This window comes from Salvelinus alpinus, chromosome 7 (genome assembly GCF_045679555.1).
Source record: "Salvelinus alpinus chromosome 7, SLU_Salpinus.1, whole genome shotgun sequence".
NCBI classification, from domain to species: Eukaryota; Metazoa; Chordata; class Actinopteri; order Salmoniformes; family Salmonidae; genus Salvelinus; species Salvelinus alpinus.
Window position 1 is genome coordinate 70462175 of NC_092092.1, and position 21070 is coordinate 70483244.

Consider the following 21070-nt stretch of genomic DNA (forward strand, 5'->3'; position numbering starts at 1 on the left):
CATCCCAGCAAAATGCTACTCAGTTTGCTGCACGGGAAAACCAATATTAGTTTTGACAGTATTGATAAACCAACCTGTGACTATTTCCAAATACCACGGCATACCGCACAACCCTAACTCATTGGCCAGTTTATTAGGTACACCACCTTGTTCACGAGAATGGTTTTCTCCTACAGACGTGGCCGTGACTTGCTATATAAAACAGGTAGACAGGCATTCAGTTACTGTTAGATTGAACGTTAGAATGGTTGAAACGAGTGACCTAAGCGACTGAGTATGGTATGATCGTCGGTGCCAGGCGCTTGTTCGTGTCCCAAACGGCCAACCTCCTGGGCTTTTCACTCAAGACAGTGTCTAGGGTTTACCTATAATGGTGTGACAAACAACCATCCAGTCAGCGGCAGTCCTGTGGGCAAAAGGAGCTCGTTGATGAGAGAGGTGGGAGGAGAATGGCAAGAATCGTGCAAGCTAACAGGTGGACCACAGACAGACGAATACCGGCGCAGTACAACGGTGTGCAGAACGGCATCTCGGAACACAACTCGTCGGTCCTTGTCACAGATTGGCTATTGGCAATTGAGTAGTGGGATAACAATGCCTGGTCCAACCTATCCCATTTCCTGTTGCGTCATGCTGATGGCAGGCAGGATTTGGCATAAGCAGCATGACTCCATGGCACCGTCCTCCCTGGTGTCAACAGTACAGGCTGATGGTGTAATGGTGTGGGGAATGTTTTCCCGGCATACATCAGGTCCCTTCATTCCCCGACGAATTCGGGCGATTCTGGAGGCAAAAAGGGGTCCGTCCCGGTACTACATGGGTGCGTCTAATAAACTGGCCACTGTCTTTGTGTACTATAGACACAGTTAAGTATAATATGGCCTATAAAGTTCTGATTTCTCTGGTTTTCTGAGTGAACTTTTAAAATGTGTAATCTCATGGACAGTAGTCTGTGTGTTTCTGACAGCAGTACAACATGGTGTTTGTGCAAGGCTCCCATGGTAAAGCACTTGGCTTTATGTAAAGAGGGTTTTCTTCTTTTAATGTCTGAGTCAGTGGAAAGAGGGAGGGACTAGTCGGGAAGGTATTTTGTTCCCTGTTTTTCCTCCTGCTCCCTTGGGATCAAGCTGTGCTGTAACTTGCCCTCTGCGTGTCTGCGAATGTGGGGAGATAACGTGTACACACACACACTCTTTAGCGCAAGTCCAGGCTGTAAATGTGGAATCCCCGGTAGAGCGGCACTAGATCAGAGAGAACTCAACAGATATCTGGAAGAAAGACTGATGGGACTGACTTGAATTAACTCTTAGTTTAGCATGACGTGTGTGTCCTCCCACCCTCCCAAGGTTACAAGATGTTTGTTGCTTTAATAGGTGCTGGGGGTTCTGACCCTTCAGTTTAAACTGATTGCTTTGCTCACCCTTTATTGAGGTCAGTGTCTTTGGCTCTCTTGCTAGTGGTAGGGCTGGGTGATATATTGAATAATTCAAATGTATGTTTTTACGCAATATGCCTGTATCGCAGGAATTAAAGTTTTATTTTTCATTTGAGTTATGTCCGCTTGTTCTCATGTCTTTTTGGTCTCGTCTCTTTCGCGCCTTCTGTGCTGTCTTCACCTTCCCATTTACACCAGAGATCTGTATATAATGGCGAGATGCTCATGTCTCCACCCTAACAATGGGAGACGTTGTCCCAAAGGCTGGAAGGCAGGTGACAAGCTTAGGTCCAAAATAAGGCCACAGAAACGTAGTGGGCTTATTTTTGACAGATTTTGGGGAGAATCAAACCTTTCACTACGCCTCTTCCTCTGTGGTTTACACACACACCAAGCCCCTCCTCCTGCCTCTCACGCCAACAAAGATGGGAGATCACTTCTTCCTCTGAGACAAGCAGTTTCAACTCGCTATTTGCGTTTGAGGTTTGGTCCAACAGACTGGGACATATGGACACTGAAACACATGGAGACATTATTTTACTGTAATAGAGAGTAATAACCTTCCTATTAATGCTCTTTATGTCTCAGCTCCTCAGATTGTGCTTGGCGCAGACACTACTAAAACGGGAGTATAAATGAACATTCATTATGGAAAATGAATCCTCTGTCACACTAGCAGCATTTTAGCCCGACTGTTATACTAGCTGTCTAGTCTGTGTGTTTTATAAATGTGCAATAAGCATAAAACACAATTATATATGTAATTGGCAACTCATTCTCATTTTGAGAAATACAGGAAGCCACTTGATTTCAACATTATAACAAAGTGGACAGGCCAGCATGCTGTTCAAACAGTTGGAGACCGAAGGGTGTTCATAACAATTCAACTGTTTTGACTTGTTAGCGAGCAAATAGATCCAAGTTGGCTAAACTTGAAATATAAAGATGAGCTTGCTTCTTACTAGCGCTTGAGAGTGTTTGAGACCTGTGTTAATGTTCTATAATGCCTGCTTCAACAAGTCATTATTAGTGAATGTGCATTATGCATGGTTCTGGTTAAAGTTGTAACAAATAGGGGCATTTTCTTAGACTTGAAAGCCAGATCAGTGATTATTGCAAAAACGCAGGTTAAACTATTTTGATAAAATTATTGAAGATGCACTATGCAGAAATCGCTCTGCCATTTTCTTGTTGCTAAAATGTTATAGTTCACCTAATTTCAGTTTCACTTAACAAGGAAGTATAGTGTAGAGTCATTGTACTATCTAAAACTCTGTAATATATTCTCAGCTGTTTGAAGCTGGTGTAAAACACACAATCCAATCTTAACAGGAAGCAAAGAAATAGTGCACATAGAACAGATCTACCGCTTCTTAGATTTGCGTTTATTGAGAATCATATCTATAACACACATTTCTATGTGAATTCGGTCGGGTCGCCCCAGAAAGTGACACTTTTATATATATATATATATATATATATATATATATATATATATAGTAGGTCTTATGGTTGTGGAAGACTTATATTTAGTCTAGGTATAATTTCACACGCCCTGAATTCATTCGATTATTGTCGACTGTTTGAAATGCATTGTGTAATTATAATAAAAATTATAATCGAGAGGTATATCAATCGCACTCACTCACATGCACATTTCGCCCATGAGGTTGAAAAAATTGAGATGATATTTAGGCCATATCATCCAGCCCTAGCTAGTAACACTACTACTAAAGACTACTATAACTACTATCATTTCATACTATTGTTAACATTGGCCAATATCTAATTGTCTAAGTAAGTTTAATGTCCATTATGAATCCTGCCACTCGGCTCCTGCTGAATATAATTTTGTCTGATTAAAACACGATTCGGTTCTCCTTACTCTCGTTCCCTCCATTCTTTTTTAAAAATGTATGTTTATTTCCATCCATGTAATGGCACACTCCTACACATCTCTCCTTAACTCCCTGCTAATACCTCATTTTGGTTAGTCCGCTCCCTTTTTTTCTCTCTTTCCATCGCTCTCTCCCTTCTCACTCCTTTGGCCTCTCACCATTTTGTACATAGAGGCCGTAGTGAGGGTTAGTATTTGGGGAAGTTTAATTGCTACCACCTCAACCTTGCTCTGCTCAGTTGAACCAACACCATCCAGTCAGTCCAGGGTTGTTTTCCAAATGGCACCCTTTCCCCTATATAGTGCACTACTTTTGACCAGTGCCCACAGTAATGTACTATATAGGGGATAGGGTGCCATTTAGGAGTTAGTCCAGCTCTCCTGAAGTTCTGCTCTGCTGGCTCTAAACTAACCCTTCAGTCTTGAGGTAAATGTGTTTCATAGTAATGCACTAATTTGGAGCTATGTTTCCTCTATGCTGCTTTACAGGTCACCGATACAAAGATGGTCCCTATTTACTAGTTACCCATTACTAGATATTGATACAATTATAAACATGGGACAAAGACACAAGTCTTTATTTTCCCACTAGTTACTTATAATAGTTTGATGTGACTGCGTGTAGTCCCTGTGGTAAGTGTTGGTATCTAGTCGACTTTCTATTAACGTATCTGTGAGGAAATGCCGGAGCTAGCTAAATCATTGACAAAGAGCTGACCTGGGATGCAGTATAGACAGGGAGCAGACCCGGGAAGAAGTGGCCGGCAGGGAGCAGACCTGGGAAGAAGTGGCCGGCAGGGAGCTTTTGTGTTGGGAGACTAAGGTGGAGCTGGGGAGGGCTGAGTTGAAGGGGAGAGGGAAACGGACACAGAGCGGGAGGCCAGGGCCATGTTGTGGAATCTCCCCAGGGCCTTCTGAGTAAATGTTCATGGATGATAGCATTTTGGAATGTTCACAAATGGAGAGGCCTCGACTGGTTTAGCAATCAGAGATGGACTCCGGTGGCAGGGGGTTAGGATTTATGGGTCTCCGTGTGTGTACTTGTTTGGGTGTGTGTGTTTGTTAGATTGGATTATTTTACGTTTGGTGGTTGTTTTTCTTGAACTGGGGCAGTACTTCAACAATGTAATATATTAGCCTGCTGATAGTCTTTTCCATAGCCTTAGGATATGCCATGGCTGTCTGCAGTCCGGTTTTTAACCTGTTACAAGCCGTTGCTGTGGCAGTGCCATGTTGTGATGCTGTTAAACAGAAAATATACTAGTCATGTTTGTAATGAGATTCCACTCTGGCCTTTGTACATGCGTCTCTCTCTTATCAATGTAATGCCATCCGAAAAGAAAATCTTACGTATTTTGACAGCTGTGTTTTGGAAGAGATTTTAATCCCTGATTTATTTAAGGAAACATAATTTTGCACCGGCGCTTTCCAAGGTCTTGTGGCTGGCTGCTTAACTGTAAAATATCTTCCTCTCCAAATTCAATTCTCCTTAACCAAAACTCCTGATCCCCTAGGGGAATGTTGTGCATTCTTCTAAATGGATTTAAGCGCATGTTACAGGCAAGGTAGCTGAGGAACTCTCAACTCTGTTCTCTTATTATCAAGGAGGAGTTGCCTTTTGATAACTGGTTGCGTGTTTACTAGCAACATTGAGTCACCATCAGTCAATACTTGTAAAAATGTACAGTCTGAAAATGCTTACCTGTACCGTTTGTCCTGTACAACCGCGGTCCTTCCGCCGCGTGCTGAAATTCATACTTTAATAAAAATGTTTATAGAATACAACCACAGACTTTTCCCTCATTTGTGTTGCTCAACTTCAGCGCAAATGCTCTTGTGCCAATTGAATCTTGGCTTACTTAGAATGTCAAGGCCACTACATTTCCTGTTGATCAACACAAATTAGGAAAAAGTTGGTTGTATTATAAGTTTTTACTAAACGTATGAATTCCAGCACCCCGTGGAAGGGCCACAAGCATCGGCTGATGGTGACTCAATGTTGTTGCTAGCAAATTATGTGACCTGTTATCAGTACTCAACCTTGATATAAGAGAACCAAGTTGAGCGTTCCTCAGCTACAAGCAAAGCTAACATTTCTCACTTTACCACTCTACTCCCACCAGTGTTGACAAGTTGGTTTGTTTGAGCCACACGTCTCGTTTGTCATGGTTGTTGGACACAGATATCCTATTAAATTAGTTAAGTTAATGTAATTCTGTGGTGTTGGCGCTGAGCTGTTTTTCCTGTCACTTTTAGCACAAAGGCAGGCAGCCATTACTGTACGGTGATGCATACTAGGCCCCGTGAGTAGCTGTGACCGATGTCTGGTCGGAGATGACCCATCGCAGTTAATCATTACTATTGTATGAGTTAGTTCGTAGCCACATGTCTTGAAAGGTTGTTTTAATTAGAGCAACAAGTGTTTTTTTTTTAATTTTTAGGAGCACTGCTGAAACGTGACTCAAAGAAATGTCACCATGAAAGATTGAATTCAATCAATGAAACTGCCTCTGGAACCCACATGAATCAGTATAGTATGTGTATATTTTTATAGCCCTCTACCAAGACATACAACCCGTTTCACCATCAATGTATATTTAGATACCTACGTAGGATGCTAATTTGAATTTATTAGTCTCTGACTTGGATCATGATGACTGGCCACAGCAGAGGGACATGTTCTTATCAGGGATGACCAGAGCTGGTCTGCGTCCCAAATTGCACCTTATTCCCTTTATAGTGTGTCTAGCTATCTCTACGGTCCCTGGTCATAAGTTGTGCTCTATAAAGGGAACAGGATACCATTTAAAATGTAGCCTCAAGCGGAAGAGCCGAGTTCTGAGTTGGCTGTGGTGTCTGGGTGCTGGCCGGCCGGCCGCCTGTGAGGGTCAGCATGTCTGTGCGCCGTGGGTTATCCTGCTCGTTAGCTCACCTCCTTCTGGTGAGAGGGGGGGTTTCTGTCCGGCCAATCATTGCTTGCTGACGTCAGCTGCATGTTGGGCATTAATACTGCCAGGGTTACACAGGAGAGGGCAATAGTGAATGCTCACTCCCTCAGATAACCATTGAACAATGATCTGAAATGTCTGCCTCTTATCATTAGGTGTCTGAGACAATTGTAGTCTATTTGAAACACAGTTGAAATAGATTAGTGATTCTCTATTTAGACTGACTGTTGCCTTAACTCATAAAGAGAAATGGAGAAGGTGAAAACTGCATAGTAATGATGTGCTGCCCACCGATTTGTTAAGAAACTCCTGGCTAAAGCTGGGCTCCCCGAAGCTGTTCTTTTGAAAATTAGACCTGAAAAGCATTATTGGGTTGGCAAAATTGCTGTAAACCTGTCATTCCAGTATTTAGAAAAGCACTAAGTGGAGGAGAAGCTAATACCCTGGCTTGATTATCTCCATATGGGAAGTTGAAGCTCTAATGGTTTCAGCTTACAGAGAAACCTTGTTGAACATATTACAGTGATGACCTCGTGTGTGTGCTCTCTTACCCTCTCATGAAAATGGGTGTATTAATGGTTGTCCAGCTGTGTCCGTATGAGTGGAACATTGGTTCAGGTTCCTGATCCTAGAAACCTGACTGGCCCTGTCCATTGTAGTTCAAGCCTGATCTACTGCAGCAATAGGGCAGTTATTGGCTCCTGTTCATACATTGGCTTCACATGTATCTCATAAAGAAAAGGGTCGCTGAAAATCCCCAAAAGTAAATTTGAAGAATCCATAGGGCACTTCAAAGGTGTTTTCCAGCGGAAGGCGGTGTGGTCAAACAGTGTTTTCTTTGTAGTTATGGATTAGAGGTTAGCACTATGTCCAATCTGACAGAGGGAAGACCAGTCAGAGACATACAGACGGGGAGAGAGAAGATGGCAGGTGCTAGAATGATGGATGAGATGGGGGCGGGGGAAGAGTACCTGACAACATGACAGGAACTATATAAAAGGACGACTCTTAAAATAACCTAATTGCTATATAATTTGCTACCTGGTTTTCTCCCTCAACTGGTATTCGTTTTTCATGCCCTTCTGTTTCTCCCCACAAAATATCACACATTTTCTTTTGGTAAAAGTTGGGACCTGGGAAAAAATTATTTGACAAATTTTGTTTTCCTTTTAGTTGATGAATTTTGTCCAATCATAAGCATGCTTGGCTTTGCATAGTGCAATCCTCTCATTGGCACAATTAATTAACGTCTTTCAGTTGCGCGGTGTGATTGAGTGGATCTGCCCAGCTGTCCCTCCCACACAGCTCCCGGGCGTGAGTCAACTAAAACTATATCTAAAATAGCTGCTAAAATGAACACTGCAGTCTTTCTCTGTGGTCACTGGAGTTCAGCAGGGTGCGGATGGAAATAATCCTCTGGGGAATTTGACTTCTGACTCAGTGTGACATATGTGGTTTAATGTTTGTATGTGGATGGGTAGTGTGTATGGCATGTGCTATGTGGATCTATGGTTGTTGGTGTGTTTCGGTTGTTCATTTGTATGTGGATCTATGGTTGTTGGTGTGTTTCGGTTGTTAATTTGTATGTGGATCTATGGTTGTTGGTGTGTATCAGTTGTTTATGTGAATCTATGGTTGTTAATGTGCGTGTGTGTCTTAAGGCGATTTGTGTGTGTTAGTTGTGGATGTGCTGGCTGGCGGACAGAGGGGTCAGAGGACAGGACCTCTCTCTCAGGAGTGGCTGTTAACCTTTGACCCCTCTGGTTAAGCCTGCAGGGTGGTGGTAGAGCTGGAGGGGTGGAGGTTTCTCTGCTCTGAAGTCTGTCTGGTCCTGGGCCACATGATGCAGGCCAGGCAGAGGAGAGGGGGTGATGTGGTGTCTAATCTGGGTTTTGTCCACAAGGCATTTTCACCTCCCCCCACACCACCACCACCTCCTCACCAGAGAAGCCAGTGTTCTGGGGGGCAGGCAGGGGAACGTCCTCCTCCTCCAGTGTAAAGGGGCAGACAGGAGAACGTCAAAGGGAAGGGACTTATTTTATGAGCCGTTTAAAGAGGTTGGTGGTGGAAACCACAAAGGAGAAGCAGAAAGCAGTGGACTGCTGATGAATGCCATGACACAGTATCATGTTGTTTATTAACGGCTCCCATGTTTTGACTGCCGTAAATAACCCTCCTTTTTCCTTCTGATTGACAACCTGAACAATGTACCCGCTCGCTGTTTGTTGGGATTCGCAGTTAATTGGGAGTTATTGTATGTCGCCAAGCAGACTCAACCCTCCATCTAAAGCTTGTCCTTGAGGTTGAGCTGACGGTCCACAGACAATATAGGAAACCAACCTTTAATTGGCCGTTTTTACTTTCTTCATTCTCGATTTGGAAGATAACAGTGTCTTCTAATCGCCTCATTCCAGTTGCAGGTGAAATTCCAAAAACCAGAGAATATTCCGAAAAATATGAAATCCCCTTTTCTTTGCAACGAGTGAGTTCACTTGCCAGATAACACAAAGATCTACTCAAACAAAGATCTACTCAAACAAAGATCTACTCAAACAAAGATCTACACAAATGCCAGGCATTTCTCACTCGTTACAAAACCTCTATTCAATATAAATTTGAATATTTCCATGTTATCGGAGTTCCACCTGAAACTAGAAACAGGAGATTTTATTGCACCAGTTCCTTCCGAAATTGAGAATTAATTAATTAATCTCCAAGTAAAGGAAGGTTGAGCATTCTAGTTTATTTAGTTAACCATTACCTCTGACCCCTGACACAACTGTTTTGGAAGACTTTTGCAAACTATTGACTACTGCCTGCTGATGAGAAATACATTTTATTTTTTATATTGTATACATATACTTGTGGTGAATAAAATGTTTCATGCAAGATCATACCTTTTAGAAACTCTAAACTTTAAGTAGTCCAGTCAAGGATTTCCTATAAAATGGCTCCCTATAGTGCACTACTTGTGACCAGGACTCATAGGGCTCTGCTCAAAAGAAGTGCACTTTAAGGGAACATAAAGCCATTTGCTATGCGGGCAAGCGTTCACTTTTCTTTATTTGAACCGTCTACTCTTGTCCCAATTTTACAACCTGTTTCTGTGCAGGGGTTGGAGAAATTGGCCGCCCTAATGTTTTCCCAAAGTATGCATTAACTAATACGAGAACATTTTCAGAGACTTTAGCCCGTGAGCTAACAATGTGACATTTGTACAGACATTCCTGTGAAAGATTGGCCATCTCAGTTTTATTTGTGTTCTTTGGTTACAGACATTTTCCACACGGATAAAGGCCTTTAGATTGTGGTCCTGTACTGCAGGGAGGGAGGGAGGGAGGCCTTGGTGGAATACAGGCAGAATCTCTGTTTCACTTAGAGGAGGTGTGTACGTGTGTGCATGCTTTGTGTGTCTGCGCGCATGCACTTACTGCTTACTTTGCTCTCTCCAATCATCTGGTACAAAGAGCTATGTGTTGACCTGTGATGTGTGAATGTGTTTAGGTAGTGCTTGTCAACTCTCTCTTCCTCTCTTGCTGTATGTGGGGTGGGGGGGGGGGGTCAAGTTGAGTCTGATTTGGGCTTGATCCCAAATTAGGGTTGAAAGGTGGTGATGCTTCTCTGTTTCTCTGGGTGTGTTTTAGCTAGCAAGGTAGAGGCCTTCGTATAGAAGTTATATACTTCAACCAACCAAAGGGTTGTGACAACATTCTCTTCACCTTCTGAATCATAAGATGTTGTGGGGAAATTGTTGGTGTTTGTGGGAGCCTTACACAGTGTGCACTATGCATGAGTGGTGTGTGTACTCCTTAACGTCAGTAGTACTTGAAGTCCACACTAGTCTCTTGGCATACGCAATTCTGACGTCTAGCCACTGCTTAGACACACTGCTCTAGTGGTGGTACACAGGTAGTTTAGTCCTCATATGCATCACACCAATACACACTGAACATCCACAACGTCATGGTCAGGGAGTGGCTATATTTGCAACTCTCTTGTTTTATATACTAGGCCTGATTACACAGTTTACATTTTGTTGCTTTTTTAATTGTTAGTTACTGTTAGAATCTAGTGGCCTGTTGATTTCCATGCTCATTACTGTTAGAATCTAGTGACCTGTTGATTTCCACGCTCATTACTGTTAGAATCTAGTGACCTGTTGATTTCATGTCTGTCCTAAATGGCACACTTGTCCTTAGGCATAATGCACTTTAGACCACACCCATAATGCACTACGTAGGGAATAGGGTGCCATTGGAGCCGGTGTATGTAGTGGTGCTAGTAACACTGTTTGGTGTAGTGTGTTTAGTGGTGCTAGTAACACTGTTTGGTGTAGTGTGTTTAGTGGTGCTAGTAACACTGTTTGGTGTAGTGTGTCTAGTGGTGCTAGTAGCGCCAGCAGAGTGGCCTGTTCTGCAGACGACCAGGGCCAGAGTTGTTGAGCAAGCGGATGGCTGGTGGGGAAAACCAAACAGGCCGTTGGGAGCCTGGGCGGAGTGAAAGGACCACTGTGTTCTTCCCAAATTCCAACAACCACCTTTTTAAAAAGAAAGAAAAACATAACATTATTGCAGCTGCAACTTTGCATTCAGCCTCTACGCCTCTCCGACCCTCCGCTGCTGCACTGCTCTGACCCCTGCCATGAATCGCTGTTGAGGCCACTTTGACCACTCTTTGCCAAACTTGTCAGGTCTGTACAGCAGAGGGTGTGGGTTAGAAGAGAGACTGACCGGATGGGGTGTCAACACTTAGAGATGTCAGGTTGTTAAGCTTGTTTAACATCCGCGCTCGAACTTCCCTCCCCGGACCAAGCCTGTCTTTAGCAGTCTCTCCCCTCCCCCTCCTGTCAGTGTGCATGCTGGTGTGCACGCTGGTGTGTATTGTTCCCACATGAGAAACAGCTGCAGAAGCTTGCGGTATAATGTCTCGACTGACGGGTGCTGTGAGAGGTCACTTTGAGGAGCATAAACCTTTTCTTTCTCTTGGGTAGGTGGTTCTCCAGAGGCTGCTTCTGTACCTGCTGCATGAAGCAGAGAGGCCTGGGATACCGCATGTTCAATGATATTATTGGACTGCCCAATTAAGGGCAAGTAGACAATGGTGTGGCGCAACCATCACAATGTATTTCATTTCAATTTGATGTTTTATTTTCTTCTTTAACATGGTTTATTTTCTTCTTTAACATGGTTTATTTTCTTCTTTAACATGGTTTATTTTCTTCTGCGAGAACATGGCACCTGATTCACGTAACGAACAGGAAACGAAAGCAGTTTTTCACGGTGTGTAACTGTGCTGTGTGAACTGTCATTATGATGGTTGGTCTTGGTTTGTGTATATCAGTGTTTTCTCTCGCCCTGCCTCTCTGTAGGAGCCCATCTGAAGGTGTGTCCCCAGGAATACTCATGCTGTACGCTGGAGATGGAGGAGAAGCTGAGTCAGCAGAGCCACTCGGACCTGAAGGCCCCCGTCTCCCAGCTCAGCACCAACCTACAGAGCACCTTCAAACAGAGGCACAGCCACTTTGACCGTAAGATTGAAACGCACGTATACACGCTCAAACAAAATCGTGAACGCACACACACACTCACACAAAATCTTGAACGCGCACACACACCCCTACCTTCCTACTGTATCAGTCCATCTATGTCCCACTGCTAGGCAGCACGGCATCCTTTCCCAGTCCCCAGGGCAGCACGGCGTCCTTTCCCAGTCCCCAGAGCAGCACGGCGTCCTTTCCCAGTCCCCAGAGCAGCACGGCGTCCTTTCCCAGTCCCCAGAGCAGCACGGCGTCCTTTCCCAGTCCCCAGAGCAGCACGGCGTCCTTTCCCAGTCCCCAGAGCAGCACGGCGTCCTTTCCCAGTCCCCAGAGCAGCACGGCGTCCTTTCCCAGTCCCCAGAGCAGCACGGCGTCCTTTCCCAGTCCCCAGAGCAGCACGGCGTCCTTTCCCAGTCCCCAGAGCAGCACGGCGTCCTTTCCCAGTCCCCAGAGCAGCACGGCGTCCTTTCCCAGTCCCCAGAGCAGCACGGCGTCCTTTCCCAGTCCCCAGAGCAGCACGGCGTCCTTTCCCAGTCCCCAGAGCAGCACGGCGTCCTTTCCCAGTCCCCAGAGCAGCACGGCGTCCTTTCCCAGTCCCCAGAGCAGCACGGCGTCCTTTCCCAGTCCCCAGAGCAGCACAGCACGGCGTCCTTTCCCAGTCCCCAGAGCAGCACAGCACGGCGTCCTTTCCCAGTCCCCAGAGCAGCACAGCACGGCGTCCTTTCCCAGTCCCCAGAGCAGCACGGCGTCCTTTCCCAGTCCCCAGAGCAGCACGGCGTCCTGTCCCAGTCCCCAGAGCAGCACGGCGTCCTGTCCCAGTCCCCAGAGCAGCACGGCGTCCTGTCCCAGTCCCCAGAGCAGCACGGCGTCCTGTCCCAGTCCCCAGAGCAGCACGGCGTCCTGTCCCAGTCCCCAGAGCAGCACGGCGTCCTGTCCCAGTCCCCAGAGCAGCACGGCGTCCTGTCCCAGTCCCCAGAGCAGCACGGCGTCCTGTCCCAGTCCCCAGAGCAGCAGCGCGTGTGCAGTGTTGGCTTTGACCGACACTCCCACCTGCCTGTGCATTGGCAGCTTGCAGCAATGACACCCCGTCTCTGTTGGCCGGTCCACCTACCTCTCAAAGTATCAGATATTGCCCCCTCTGGCCAATCCCCTCTCGCCCTACTGTCTGGGGGGAGAGAGAGGCATGCATGCTCTGACGGACCACACACCCAGAGCCAGCCTTCTTTCCCTTGACACACTTTCCTGTTCTCTCTGTTGTGTCTGTGTGTGTGTGTAAAAATATCTGGATCATGTTGACTGTGATTGCCATACTGTGAGGTGAGGCAGTGCATGGGAACATGTGACAATGCTGTGTCACTGATAGAGGGAAGCGGGAAAGTTTGGCCCCTGAGACCTCCTGTCCTCCATCGAACCCCATCACCACTCTGGCTATTGCCTCTGCTGGTTGAGGAGGGTCTGTAGATGCAGGCTGGAGGATGCCTGGTTGGATATTCTCCAGACACACACTTTCATGCACCCACAGTACCCAACCCTCAAATTAATTAGTTATGCTGCACAGCTGGAAAGAGAGGGAGAGGTCCATTTTGGCAGCATTCTGAAAAGGATAGAATTTACCAGATTTATTTTAGGCTCCAGAGTGAGATGGAGTGTTGGGATATTAATTCATCTTTCAAGTGTATATATTGTACATAAAAGCCAGCGGCATACCACCCTGCATCCCACTGCTGGCTTGCCTCTGAAGCTAAGTAGGGTTGGTCCCTGGATGGGAGACCAGATGCTGCTCTAAGTGGTGTTGGAGGTCCAGTAGGGGGCACTCTGCCCTCTGGTCTAAGTAGATCCCAGGGCAGTGAATGGGACATTGCCCTGCGCAGGATGCTGTCTTTCAGATTGGATGTTAAAACGGGTGTCCTGACTCTCTGGTCACTAAAGATTCCAATGCACTTATCGTAAGGTTGGGGTGTTAACTAGAGGTCAACCGATTAATCGGAATGGCCGATTAATTGGGGCCAATTTCAAGTTGTCATACTTTCATACATAACAATCGGTAATTGGCATTTTTGGACGCCGATTATGGCTGACTATATTGCAATCCACGAGGAGACTGCGTGACAGGCTGACCACATGTTATGTGATTGCAGGCAGCAATGGGTCATGGTAAGTTGCTAGGTAGTATTAAACTTACCTTTATAAAAAATAAAAAATCTTAACATAATCACTAGTTAACTACACATTGTTGATGATATTACTAGTTAAGTAGCTTGTCCTGCGTTGCATATAATCAATGCGGTCCCTGAAACTGTCACTTCTCTTGCGTTCAGTGTAAGCAGAGTCGGGGTATATGCAGCAGTTTGGGCTGCCTGGAACATTACGAACTGTGTGAAGACCATTTCTTCCTAACAAAGACCGTAATTAATTTGCCAGAATTTTACATAATTATGACATAACATTGAAGGTTGTTCAATGTAACTGCAATATTTAGACTTAGGGTTGCCGCCCATTTGATAAAATATGTAACGGTTCTCTATTTCATTGAAAGAATAAATGTTTTGTTTTCGAAATGATAGTTTCCGGATTTGACCATATTAATGACCTAAGGCTCGTATTTCTGTGTTTATTATATTATAATTAAGTCTATGATTTGATAGAGCAGTCTGACTGAGCGGTGGTAGGCAGCAGCAGGCTCATAAGCATTCATTCAAACCGCACTTTCCTCCGTTTGCCAGCAGCTTTTCGCAGCGCTGTTTATGACTTCAAGCATATCAACTCCTGAGATTAGGCTGGCAATACTATAGTGCTTATAAGAACATCCAATGGTCAAAGGTCTATGAAATACAAATGGTATAGAGAGAAATAGTCCTATAATAACTACAACCTAAAACTTAACTGGGAATATTGAAGACTCATGTTAGAAGGAACCACCAGCTTTCATATGTTCAAATGTTCTGAGCAAGGAACTTAAAAGTTAGCTTTTTTACATGGCACATATTGCACTTTTACTTTCCTCCAACAGTGCTTTTGCATTATTTAAACCAAATTGAACATGTTTCATTATTTATTTGAGACTAAATGGATTTTTTAAATGTATTATTTTAAGTTCAAATAAGAGTTCATTGTTCATTCAGTATTGTTGTAATTGTCATTATTACAAATATATATAAACAAAAATCGTCAGATTAATCGGTATCGGCTTTTTTTGGTCCTCCAATAATCGGTGTTGACGTTGAAAAATCATAATCGGTCAACCTCTAGTGTTAACCCCGGTGTTCTGGTTAAATTCCCAATCCGGCCCTCATACCATCATGGCCACCTAATCATCCCCAGCTTCCAATTGACTCCTTCTTCCCCAGGTTGGTGCTGTAAATGAGTGTGTGCAGGATAGTCTAACAGGGAAGGGAGTATGTGTATTGCAGCCAGATGTGAACAAGAATGTGACATGTCGGAATGTGGTGGCTGCTTTAGCCCGTCCTCTCTCTCGGTCTCACGCGTATGTTCTGTGTCAGGGTGGCCTGTCTCTCAGAGCTGTTAGATGTGGGATACCTTTACAAAGCCCTGCTGTGCTCTTCTCCGTCTGAACCATTAGTCCAGGGTGTCCAGCTCAGACGGCTCTCTCCCTGGGTGGGGTGTCCAGCTCAGGCGGCTCTCTCTCCCTGGGTGGGGTGTTCAGCGCAGGCGGCTCTCTCTCCCTGGGTGGGGTGTTCAGCGCAGGCGGCTCTCTCTCCCTGGGTGGGGTGTCCAGCGCAGTCGCCTCTCTCTCCCTGGGTGGGGTGTCCAGAGCAGGTGGCTCTCTCTCCCTGGGTGGAGTGTTCAGCGCAGGCGGCTCTCTCTCCCTGGGTGGAGTGTTCAGCGCAGGCGGCTCTCTCTCCCTGGGTGGAGTGTTCAGCGCAGGCGGCTCTCTCTCCCTGGGTGGAGTGTTCAGCGCAGGCGGCTCTCTCTCCCTGGGTGGAGTGTTCAGCGCAGGCGGCTCTCTCTCCCTGGGTGGAGTGTTCAGCGCAGGCGGCTCTCTCTCCCTGGGTGGAGTGTTCAGCGCAGGCGGCTCTCTCTCCCTGGGTGGAGTGTTCAGCGCAGGCGGCTCTCTCTCCCTGGGTGGAGTGTTCAGCGCAGGCGGCTCTCTCTCCCTGGGTGGAGTGTTCAGCGCAGGCGGCTCTCTCTCCCTGGGTGGAGTGTTCAGCGCAGGCGGCTCTCTCTCCCTGGGTGGAGTGTCCAGCGCAGGCGGCTCTCTCTCCCTGGGTGGAGTGTCTAGCTCAGGTGGCTCTCTCCCTGGGTGGGGTGTCTAGCTCAGGCGGCTCTCTCCCTGGATGGGGTGTCCAGCTTTAATGCACACAGCTTTTGCTCATTTGCATGGTTAGTTGTTTACTTCCAGCATTTTAATCAATTTATTTCCTTCACTAATGTTATCATTTACACACCGTCACATTTCTTTTGTCTTAGTATGACTCCCAAATCTAATTTTAAAAAAAAATTACTTTTACTTGACACAAGAATTCTTTGACTGTACTTTTCCGGCATTTCTTACTTTCACCACTAGAGGGTGACCAGACGATTTATGGGGTTCTGTACTCCTGAAGTTGTTGACTGTTTTTTTGCTTGCCAATGGCTGACAGTTTTTTTACTGGTGATTAAAATGGGAGATAGCAATTTAAGTCATTCTGAATTATTAAATGTAATCAAACATTCATGGTAATTCGAGTCACGTGACTTGTACTGGAGCACTACTCGATTTTGAGACTTGACTTGGCCAATAGAGAAACACTTGCCACTTGATTTTGACTTGATCATCTATGACTCGTGACTTAACTTGGACTTGAGTTGTATGACTGGAGAGACTTGATTTGTCATCTCGCACACTATGTAAGCTCATCTGTCCTTTATTTCAGAGTGCTGCAGGTTCTGTTCTGTGTCTTGTTCAATTAGATTCATGGAAATCACAGGTTGCGCAGGCCAGGCACAAAGCACGTAATCTAGCAAAGCGTGCGCCAATCCACTATCTTCCGATATTTATTTAGTAAACATAACACATCACTCCCAACAGACGCAAGCAAAAACTCTTCGCAGAAATGTTGCAGCAGCCTACACCTAAACTGTATGGGAAGAAAACGAGACGATTTCTCAGTGTGATCAACTAGGCTACTGATAACAACCACAGCCTGCAGCTGCATAGGCTACAGCCAATGCCCTGTCCCCTCTTGCACTCTGTGTAGGGTAAACAAAGTGGTAACGTTATGTAGAATATTTATAGCCCATTTATTTGTGTTAGAAGTAAAATAAGAATTTTAATCAAATTTGGTTTAGGCTATATTTGAACTTGGACTGGCTAGGCTACCTTGACCTTTTCATTCGAAAATGATTAACTGAAATTAAACGTTTATTTTTTTACTATTTATTTATAGGGGACAATGAACATTAATCAATATTACAATAATGCAACATCCATGTAAATGTGCCGAGGTTAGCCAAAAGATAATTTGCACCAGTAGTCCCTGGGCAGGTAAGGGCCTTTACACAGCTACTATAAAAATACTCACTCAAATAATACAAATCCGTTACATTCAATAATATATCATTCTAACAACACTATCATCAACTGTCTTACATATGAGCAACCACAGATAACTCGTGTATAGGTTTGAGCCGTGTTGTCAATTTAAAATTACAATAATCGGTGCAGCTTCTCAAGTCCATGGGCAATGCATTCCAGTATATTGTAGCTCTAACAGAGAAGGCCGGGTGACCGATTTTTACTGTGTTGGAAAGAGACAAAGCAATCCCATCTAGTTACTGCCCTTGTTATCTTGGGGGTGATTTCCTTGAGCATGATATGCCGGCATAGGGGGGGAGGGGCAAGACCATGCAGGATCTTAAAGACCAGGCTTGCATCTACATACTGATTTAAGCTATCCAGACTAAGTAAATTATGTTTGTAAATGATATGACAATGGTGGTAACTGTTGTAACAATTGTTTACAGACAGAATATTTCACTTAAAATTCACTGTATCACAATTCCAGTGGGTCAGAAGTTTACATACACTAAGTTGACTGTGCCTTTAAACAGCTTGGAATATTCCAGAAAATGATGACATGGCTTTAGAAGCTTCTGATAGGCTAATTGACATAATTTGAGGCAATTGGAGGTGTACCTGTGGATGTATTTCAAGGCATACCTTCGAACTCAGTGCCTCTTTGCTTGACATAATGGGAAAATCCAAAGAAATCATCTAAGACCTCAGAAAAAAATTGTAGACCTCCACAAGTCTGGTTCATCCTTGGGAGCAATTTCCAAACGCCTGAAGGGTACCACATTGATCTGTACAAACAATAGTACGCAAGTATAAACACCATGGGACCACGCAGCTGTCATACCGCTCAGGAAGGAGACGTGTTCTGTCTCCTAGCGATGAACGTACTTTGGTGCGAAAAGTGCAAATCAATCCCAGAACAACAGCAAAGGACCTTGTGAAGATGCTGGAAGAAACAAGTACAAAAGTATCTATCCACAGTAAAATGAGTCCTATATCGACATAACCTGAAAGGCTGCTCAGCAAGGAAGAAGCCACTGGTCATAAACCGCCATTTAAAAGGCAAGACTACGGTTTGCAACTGCACATGGGGACAAAGATCGTACTTTTTGTAGAAATGTCCTCTGGTCTGATTAAACAAAAATAAAACTTTGGCCATAATGACCATTGTTATGTTTGGAGGAGAAAGGGGGAGGCTTGCAAGCCGAAGAACACCATCCCAACCGTGAAGCACGGAGGTGGCAGCATCATGTTGTCGGTGTGCTTTGCTGCAGAGGGGACTGGTGCACTTCACAAAATAGATAGCATCATGAGGAGGAAAATTGTGGATATATTGAATCAACATCTCAAGACATCAGTCAGGAAGTTAAAGCTTGGTTGTAAATGGGTCTTCCAAATGGACAATGACCCCAAGCATACTTCCAATGTTGTGGCAAAATGGCTTAAGGACAACAAAGTCAAGGTATTGGAGTGGCCATCACAAAGCCCTGACCTCAATCCTATAGAGCATTTGTCTGTAGAACTGAAAAGGCGTGTGCGAGCAAGGAGGCCTACAAACCTGACTCAGTTACACCAGCTCTGTCAGGAGGAATGGGCCAAAATTCACCCAACTTATTGTGGGAAGCTTGTGGAAGGCTACCTGAAACATTTGACCCAGGTTAATCAATGTGAAAGCAATGCTACCAAATACTAATTGAGTGTATGTAAACTTCTGACCCAATGGGAATGTCATGAAAGAAATAAAAGCTGAAATAAATCATTCTCTCTACTATTATTCTGACATTTCACATTCTTAAAATAAAGTGGTGATCCTAACTAACCTAAGACAGGGAATTTGTACTCGTATTAAATGTCAGGAATTGTGAATAACAGTACACATGTATATGGCTAAGGTCTATGTAAACTTCCGACTTCAACTGTAGATGTTAAGCAGAAGGGTGTGTAATATTGACCCTTGTGGGACGCCAATGTTATAGTAAAGAGAGTTCTACTGAGTGTCCCCCAAACGAACCATTTTGCTTCTGTTTGTCAGATAGAAATGCATCCAACTAATGACTTCAGTGGACACATTAAGGGAGGATAGTTTGGCTAGGAGAACTTCATGATTCACAGTGTCAAAGGTCTTTTTAAGATCCAAAAAGACTGCACCGACTTCACCAATATGTCCAGTTTAGATGTAATGCATTCCAGAAAATAGCAATTGGCTGTTTTGGTAGAATGGTTAGTTCTGAATCCTTATTGCATTTGCTGTATTGAGTTGCCCTGAATGAGGTGATCAGTCAGATGAACAGTCACCCATCTTTCACCTACATAATACTGATTACATAAATGTACATTTATTTTTAATTGCAGTTGCATTGGCCTATACAATGCAAACCTGCATAAAGCAATCTCAGCCCCAATCTCAGCCCTGCGAGTTCTATTGTCAAGTTGCAGTGGTTGTCTGTGTAAAGTCTAGTTTTAAATGAATTCCTATTATAAAGTACAAGGTTGCTGCAGTTTGACAGGGTTGTCATCCTCCCTTGGGCCAGTAGTTTTTCCAGAATTTCTTTACAACCATATGACCAGTTTAGAAAATATCTGTGTACCTAGCCGGCAGGTAGCTTAGTGGTTAAGAGCGTTGGGCCAGTAACCGAAAGGGCAATGGTTCGAATCCCCGAGTCGACTAGGTGAACAATCTATTGGTGTTCCCTTGAGCAATGCACTTAATCCTAATTGCTCCTGCAAGTAGCTCTGGAGAAGAGCATCTGCTAAATGACTCAAATGTAAATCTGGTCCTTTGCTAATATACATACATTTTTTACAACTACTAATGAATCACTGTCAGATCCTATAGGGTCCTGATGTATACCTGGGTAGGTTACCAGATTAGTAAATGCTCCGGGCCCCAGGGAAAACAATTTGCCCCACCACTCTGGGACCTGTGGGGCCACCTCTGCATCAGGGCATCATCGGTCCCAAAAATCATAGCATTCAGTTTCAAAGACTGGTAGTGGGGGAAAGGTATGCCATTTGTAAAACATGTGGGTCCAAAATCACTGATGCATTTCAATTGCAATAAAATTGGCATTAGACACTTAACTGACATGAGGACTCGAAACCCTAAACAAGGGACTTGTGGCTTGATTCACCCTGAGCTGTGGAACTTGGGACTTTACTTGACACTTGCCCATTATTACTTGGGACTTGACTCGAAGATTAAGACTTGCTTAGGACTTGCAAAATTGTGACTTGGTTACGTCTCTGGTAATTCATTTTAACCTCGTAAACAATTCATTTCGACCCATTGTTTATTTGAAACAGATGTTTATTTTCTGAATTGTGTGCAGTTGCCCGGCTATTATAAGGGACAGGCGCCTTTTTGAGACTCAGCGGTTTAATTGAAGTTTTACAGTACCTGAATTTAGTTCTTCCATTTTGCAAGTGTTTGGATTAGTGATTACACCCCAATTCTCACATTGAGACGTCCAGAAGCAGCCATTTCCTACAGACGTGTCTGCCACGGTGCATAGTGTCTGCCACGGGAAACGTGCCTGCGGCTCGCTGTATTTAGTGGCTGGAGATGGTAATGATGATGGTGGCTAATGGTTCATCTGGAGCTGGAGACAAACACAGACACACAGGAAGTGGTAGAGCAGAGTCCTCATCATGTGCCTGGAGTTAGGAGTCATGGCCAATTAAGTGCGGGCCAGAAATAGTTCCCGCTCTCTTTTATCTCCCTCTGACCTGTGGTTTGTGT

At 44.6% G+C, this 21070-nt stretch overlaps 1 protein-coding gene across 2 annotated transcripts in view; it reads left to right on the forward strand.

The window, feature by feature from the left end:
- gpc4 (glypican 4) overlaps positions 1–21070 on the forward strand; it is a 52657-nt gene that overhangs the window by 16634 nt on the left and 14953 nt on the right. Inside the window, exons 1-2 of one of the 2 annotated variants that reach the window (XM_071411472.1) lie at positions 11496–11559; positions 11649–11807. In XM_071411472.1, the coding sequence (XP_071267573.1) occupies positions 11511–11559; positions 11649–11807 (208 nt within the window). In that variant the 5' untranslated portion in view covers positions 11496–11510. Of the gene's footprint in view, positions 1–11495; positions 11560–11648; positions 11808–21070 lie in introns of those variants that run through there. The other variant, XM_071411471.1, reaches the window with a different exon arrangement.